General features: G+C 40.6%; 1 protein-coding gene across 1 annotated transcript in view; it reads right to left on the bottom strand.

Moving 5' to 3' along the window:
* PYGB (glycogen phosphorylase B) overlaps nucleotides 1–7,891 on the bottom strand; it is a 143,856-nt gene that overhangs the window by 57,066 nt on the left and 78,899 nt on the right. The window contains exon 2 of the mRNA XM_007954176.2: nucleotides 6,313–6,414. Coding sequence (XP_007952367.1) covers nucleotides 6,313–6,414 — 102 coding nt within the window. The remainder of the gene's footprint in view (nucleotides 1–6,312; nucleotides 6,415–7,891) is intronic.

The following is a 7,891-nucleotide window of genomic DNA, read 5'->3' as shown; positions in this document are numbered from 1 at the left end:
ACAAAAATCCTCACAACTGGACCAATAAGCAGCATCATGATAAATGGAGAAAAGATTGAAATTGTCAAAGAATTCACATTGCTTGGTTCTGCAATTGATGCCAATGGAAGCAGTAGTCAGGACATTAGACGATGTGTAGCACTGGGCAGGTAAGCTGCGAAGGAACTCTTTCAAGTGTTGAAGAGCAAGGATGTCTCCTTGAGGACTAAGGTGTGCCTGACAGAAGCCATGATATTTTCAATCGCCTCATATGCATTTGAGAGATGGACAATGAATACGGAAGACCGAACAAGAGTTGATACTTTTGAGTTGTGGTGCTGGTGAAGAATGATGAAAGTACCATGAACTACTAAAAGAACTAACATATCTGTCCCGGAGGAAGTGCAGCCACAATGCTCCTTGGAAGCAAGAATGGCCAGACTTATGTCTCACCTACTTTGGTCATGTTGTTAGAAGGGATCATTCCCTGGAGAAAGATGTCATGCTCGGTAAGGCAGAGGGTATACGAAAGAGGGGAAGGCCTTCAATGAGATGGATTGACACGGTGGCTGCGACAGTGGGCTCAAGTATAGCAGGGATCATGGAGCTGGTGCGGGATCGGGCGGTGTTTTGTTCTGCTGTTCAAGGGGTCACTATGAGTTGGAAATGACTTGACAGCACTTAACAACAATAACAACATGCACTCACCACCTGTCACCTCGTGGGTGTGATAGAGAATAAGAGGGGGTGCACAGATCTCTGTTAGGTATTTATGAAGAGCAGTTAAGGGTGAGTCAGGCTTATCTTGCCTGTCATGTATCATTGGCCAGTTTGTCCAGAAGCAAGTGGTGGCCCTCCCTCAATAGGTGGGGTTGAGCATCTTTCTAAACTTCTTTGGAGAAATGTCTATTGAAGTCTTTTGTCCACTTTTTAATTGGCTGTCTTTCTATTGTTGAATTGTAAGAGTTCTTTATATATTCTGGATACTAGACTCTTTTCAGATTTATATTTCACATATGTTTTATTTCATTTTGTAGGCTGTCTCTTCACTTTCTTGACAGTGTCCTCTGATGCACAAAGTTTTACATTTTGATGAAACCTCATTTGATGCAAGCCTATTTTGTATTTTTTTGTGTGGTTTTTTTTTGCTGTCATTTCTCAGATTCCATTGCCAATTTCAAAGTCTTAAAGATTTACCCTACATATTCTTCTTAGAGCTTTCTGGTTTCAGCTCTCATAGTTAGAGCTCTGATCCAATTTGAACTAAATTTTGTATATGGTGTGAGGCAGGGGTCAACATTCATCCACTTGCATATGGATATACAATTATCTCAGCACCATATGTTGAAAAGACTATTCTTACCCACTGTTTGTTCTGTACTACACGCCAGTGAATTTCTTAATATGGCCCTTCTAGCTATAGTCTCTGTAACTCCCACACAATGACTGGGTGAGACTATGCAAATAAGGCACTTGTGGCCCACTAAGAGATTGGACAGTTTCCTGTTAATATAAATAAGATGCATGGAAACTGTGATAGTTAAGGTTATGTGTCAACTTAGCTGGGTCATGATTTTCAGTGGTTTGGCAATTTGTAATGATGTAATTTGGCAGTTACATCCTTCATTTTGTGCTCTGATGTTATTGTCCTCCGTTTTGTGATCTGATGTAATTATATTCCATTTTGTGATGTGCTGCAAATCCTAGCCTCTAGTACTTTTCAAAAATCAATTCACCATAAATGTGAGGGTTTACTTCTGGACTTTCAATTCTATTACATTGATGTATATGTGTATTCTTTTAGCAGTGTCACACAGTTAAATACTGAAACTGTGAGTGTGACTCCTTCAGCTCTGTTCTTCTTAAAATAAGCTTGTCAATCTCTACAAGGAAATCAGCTGGGATTTTAAAGGGGATTGAACTAAACTGCAGATCAATTTGGGGAATAACGGCCATCTTAACAACATTAAGTATTTCAATCCATTAACATGGGATGTCTTTCCATTTTTAGCTCTTCTTTAATTTCTTTCAACAATGTTTATAGTTTTCAGAGTATAAGTCTGTATTTTTGTTAAATTTATTCCTAGAAATTTTATTGTTTTTGATGCTATTATAAATAGAATGGTTTTCTTAATTTCATTTCAGATTATTCATTGCTTGTGTATAGAAATGCAGGTTATTTTTGTCTAATGATCTTGTATCCTGTATCCTTGTTGAAGTCATTCATTAGTTCTAGTATTTTATTCAGTGGATTCTTTAGATTTTGTACATAGTCAAAATCAGACAGCAGGAAACTACAGGAAAGCCCAGTTTCAACAAGTAAATTTCAAGGCAGGAAAATAAATATAAGGAGACATTTATAAATTAAGAAACGTTTAAGAGACATACCAATTAAATGCAATGTTGGTTGCTAATTTCTTAACAAATGTGTTAAAAAACTTATGAGACAATCAGAAATTTATACACTGTCCGAAAAACTTATGATATTAAAGAACTCCATCAGTTTTTTTTAGGAGCAATAACAATGTGCCAGTTTTCAGTCCTTAATTTTTAGAAAAAGGGGAGTGGTGATTCGATGGTAGAGCTCTTGCTTTCCACAAGAGAGACTGAAGTTCAATTTCTGGCCAATGCACCTCATATGCAACCACCACCTATCTATCAATGAAGGCTTGTGTATTGCTATGAATGCTGAACAAGTTTCAGTGGAGTTTCCATAGAAAGATGGAAATCTACTTCCCAAAACCAGCCAGTGAAAACCCTATGCATCACAATGGTAAGACCCTGTTATGCACACAATCACCATGAGATCGGGGCTGCTTGAGAGCAGCTAACACAAACATCTTTCAGAAATACATATTGAAGTGTTTAAAAGTGAAACACATGCTGTCTAATATTGGCTTAAGTAATTTGGGAGTGATGGGCATGTATGTGAAATGAGCCTGGCCAGGAGGTGGAGATGACAACAGTAAAGTCAAGAGAAGTATACCCGAAAGAATTCCATTTTAACAGTAATTCAATTTGTGTGTATATCTGAAATTTTCTGCAATGAAAATTAAAGTCTTGAAAAAATGTAAACTCCACTGAAGATATGACTAAGGAATTGTTTGCTCTGTACTACAGTGCAGTGAATTTCTTAATATAGCCCTTCCAGCCATAGTCTCTGTGACTCCCACACAATGACTGCGTGAGACTATGCAAATAAGGTACTTGTGGCCTACCAAGGGATTGGACAGCTTCCTGTTTATGCAAATAAGATGTATGGAAACAGTGAGAGTTAAGGTTATGTGTCAACTTAGCTGGGCCACAATTTTCAGTGGTTTTGTTGTTGTTGTTGTTTGCTATCGAGCCAGTCCTGACTCATGTCGACCCCTCCTTGGGTTTCTGAGGTGGTATCACTACGGAAGTAGATTGCCCAACCTTCCTTCCGAGGAGTGGCTGGTGGGTTTGAACCACCAGCATTCTGGTTAGCAGTCAAGTGCCTCAGGCACTACTCTATCAGAGTTCAGTGGTTTGGTAGTTTGTAATCTGGCAGTTACATAATGATGCAGTCATCCTTCATTTTGTAATCTGATGCTATTGTCCTCCATTTTGTGATCTCACATAATTACACTCCATTTTGTTATATGTTGTAAATCCTAGTCTCTAGGTTTGTAGTTACAGTCCCATTTGGGACTGAGCTGTCCATTATGTTAATAAGGCAGGATTAGGGCGGGATGTATCTTGAGTCACTCACTGCCTTACTAGAGGATGTGACTCAAGTCACCAACCACCCTTACCATGCTTGTTCAAGTCACATCCTTGCATCACCTTGCTCGAGAGAGTTTTCTTGAGGGTATGGTTTCATTCACTATCTATATAAATGCTCTGGCAAAAGTTCTCTCTCTTGCTCTGGAACTTGCATCTGGCTTGCCTTCCCACTCTATCTGACCTCCAGTTCTTGAGCTAGCAGCCTATTGTCTGACCTGGTTCACCACATGCACAGTCTTGTGAGCCAGAAGGCTGTTGTCTGACCTGCCCATTTGGGTTTTTCAGCCTTTGCAATGACTTGAGTCAGCAGAAGCCTCTAGCTTGAAGCTTGAACCACGGATTTGGGACTTGTCAGACTTCATACATGTGAGCCACTTCCTTGATGGTTCATGACTTCTGTAAGATATTGCAGTGAATTGTGGAACCCAAAGATAGGAGGGAGAGTACTAAGGGGAAAAGGAATACTTGATGTCAGAGATGATGGAGCAGTACAGCAGTCTGGGAAATTTGGACATTTGGATATCTTTAACTTCCATCTCAGAGGATCCAACATTGTGCTGATCCTTACCAAAGAAATTATTCATCCAATTCCTTAAAAGCATGTCTTCACATTACTATTCAATGAATGGAACTTAAATGACAAGTCATCAGCTAGGAGCTCTCTCTCTTTAGATAATTTTGAGCATTGTTGTTGTTGTTGTGTGCCATCAAGTCAGACCCGACTCATAATGACCCCTCCTTGGGTTTCCAAGGCAGTATCACTACAGAAGTAGATTGCCCAACCTTCCTTCTGAGGAGTGGCTGGTGGGTTTGAACCACCAGCCTCTGATTAGCAGTCAAGTGCCTTAGGCACTATGCTACCAGAGCTTGAGCATAGGATTCCTATTTTAGAAAGTCATATTTCTGTATGTGTGTGTGTGTGTGTGCCAACTGAAATTACTTATCCCAGACCTGACAAGTCACCTGTTCCAATAACTTCTATCTCTTTAGATAATTTTGAGCATAGGATTACTATTTTGGAGAGTCATATTTGTATATGTATGTGTGTATATGCGCACATGTGCACGCACCAAGTGAAATAACTTACCCCAGACCTGATGGCTCCCTAAGTACTAGAGGGAGAGAAAGGAGGCCCTGGCAACACCAACAGGTATATCAGTCACCCTTGAATTACACTGCACTGCCAGATCAAAACCCCACCCCACTCACTGAACAAAATCAACACGAAAACCAAAAGCAGTGAAAGAATCAAGGAGAAAGGACAGCTCCAGTGATGACCCCTCTATACACATGCAAACAGTGAAGACAGCTTCCTACTTCCACTCTCTGGAATTCTACACTGGAGAGTCTTCTAGGAGAGAAAGGCAGCTTCCAGGGAGAGGAAGTAAAGGGCACAGACTAGAAAACGGAAAGGCAGCCAGTAACAGCTCTGCTCTGAAGCTGCAAGTGAACTTCAGGAGGATGAAGCTTCAAAATGAGTAACTATTAGTGAAGAACCCTTAAGAATAGCAGCCTGCATTCTGATTAGGACAGAAAAAGGAAATTTTACAACCAAAAGACAGTGTGAGTCAAGATGTTAATTTAAGGACAGAGGGGGGTAGCTAGTTTAATAATGTAAGAAGAAACAGAACAATATTAATTAATTAATATTAATAATTTGCCATGTTGTAAGTCTGCCCTCAGAGTGGGAATGAGGATTGCAACAGTTTCTACAAGCCTCCAAACCTTAGCATCACAATTCAACCCAGTCCTTACACTGCAGTGTATCATCTTCCCTTCTATGATAGTTGAGGTTGTGTGTCAACTCGGCAGAACCATGATTCTAAATGGGTTAAGCAGTTATGATGTATTCATTTCCCATGATGAAAACTGATATAATGTAATTACCTCCATGATGAGATGTGCTAGGAACAGCTAATCAGCTGAAAGGGAGTTTCCTCAGGGGTGTAGCCTGCTTCTAAAAGATGTATGGACCACCTAGGAAAACTCTCTGATTTTCTACTGGACCTTGATTCTCTGCCTAGCTCATCATCATCTCCAGTCCCTGGATCTGAACCAGTGGCCTGTCGTATTGCCTACCAATCTTGGGATTATTGCCTTCATAGCCTGTGAGCTAACAATCTGCCATTTTACCTGCTGATCTTGGATTCATCATCCTCCAAAGCCAGCAGCTTGCAACAGTGTCTACCAATCTTGGATTCATCAGCTTCTGCAGATAAGTGAGTCAGGAGAAGTCTCCAGCTTGACATTTGACCCACAAACTTGGGATCTGCCATCCTCTCCAAGTGTGTGAGCCATTTCCTTGAGATAAATGTTTTTCTCTACATATACATACATAAATTTCACTGATTTTGCTTCTCTGAAAAGCTCAACCTAAGACATTATCCAATTCTCCCTTCTTCTCCTTGAGAAGGAGGAGTGCCTCTCTTCTATGTATGGTAGATTACATTGTTACACATGTCCTCAATTCCAGACAACTATAAATCTTAATGTCAGTAATTACCTCTGGGGGAAACTAGATTAAAAACCCAATGTGTCAAGAGAGGCCCTCAGGATGACCCAGAAGCCACCACAAAAACATTGTACCTGATAAATAGCTTCATCACAAGCATTCTGAAGGCCCAAGTTCACCATTGTGTTCTGCAGTGTCCGGCCCATGTAGAATTCCAGGGAAAGATAGTAAATGCGCTGAGGAAACAAAAGAAAAAATCTCAGAATTCTTAGGGGTGATGAGCAGTTCATAAGAGCACCCATTTTGGGATTTCATTATGTGAACACCATACTTAGTCTGCACCATCCAAATGATGGCCTCACTCACTTCTACATGCTTTTGCTTACCTAATCCCTCCAAGAGCAGCACACTCAAGGAACATCCTTCAAGAGCAGAGCACCTACTTCACTAATGTTGAATCTCTATATGGAATATAAACTAACCTTTCCCTGACGTATTTGGAGCCAGGTCATCCCAGTGGTTAAGAACAGGGCTCCCAGAACTAGACAGACCCAATCTGGGTCTAGCAGTCTCTGACAAGCCGTTTGCCACTGGACAAATTTCTGCATCACGTTTCTAACATGGGATAAACAATCCCATAAGGTAGGAAATATTTTCAAGCATTGAGTGTAAAGCTATGGACACATGTGTTGTGAAATCTGCCATGGATATCAGCTACTTCTATTATTTACCACTATTGTCAATAGTACTGGTTGAACAGTATAGGCTTTTTTCTATAGGGGAAAATGTGTTTTCTGCCTAAAGTGCTCTGGTGGTGCTTCTAACAACTACCCTCAAATACTCTGATACTTCTCTCTACAGAAAGTAGAGCTTAATTCCCCTCTCCTCGAGTAAAGGCTTAATTTAGTGCCCTGATTCTAATAAACAGAATGAGAAGGAAAAAACAGTGACTCTGCAGTGGAGAAACCTGGCAGATACCACCTTAACCCAGCAACCAAGGTAAAGAGCACCAGAGATAACTCATGTGGATATCAGGTCCCCCTGATAAAAGGTGATGAGAAAGGTACTTCTCTGGGATCTTCTTTCCAAACTTGCTAACTCTAGTCTGTTGTTGTTGTTGTTGTTGTTGTTATGTGCCGTCGAGTCATACCTGACTCAAGAGAAAATATCAGACAAACCCCAACTGAGGGACAGTCCATGAAATGCCTGACCAGTATTCATCAAAATTTTCAAGGAAAGGTCAAGAAATTGTTGTTGCACATCAAAGGACACTAAGGAAACATGCCAACTAAGTATAATGTGGCACCTTGGATTAGACTCCATAATGTAAAATGAACATTAGAGAAAAACTGGTTAAAATCAGAATAAAGGATTGAGCCAATATTATTGTCTTAGTTTTGATAATTATGCTAGCTCTGTGTGGTGGTTATGTTTTTGTGTCAGCTTGGCTGGGCCTGGTTGACTGGCTGGGCAGCTGGTGGTAGTTATTCCCCATGATGAGACTGGCAATCAGCTCCATGGTGGGATCTGCCACAAGCAGCTGAGTAGCTGCCTTTGCGACGTGATCTGCTTCCTGTATATAAGGAGCATTTAAGAATGATCTCCAGCTTATGGCATGTGCAGTGAATTGCTTGATGTGGCCCTTCTAGCCATTGTCCTCCATTCTGTGGTGTTTCGTAAATCCCATTATCCATGCCTGTTTGGGGTGGTGTG

Source organism: Orycteropus afer, unplaced genomic scaffold, assembly GCF_000298275.1.
Source record: "Orycteropus afer afer isolate SDZICR_OR568_19922 unplaced genomic scaffold, OryAfe1.0 scaffold00440, whole genome shotgun sequence".
NCBI lineage: Eukaryota > Metazoa > Chordata > Mammalia > Tubulidentata > Orycteropodidae > Orycteropus > Orycteropus afer.
This window is presented reverse-complemented; position numbering and strand designations above follow the sequence as displayed.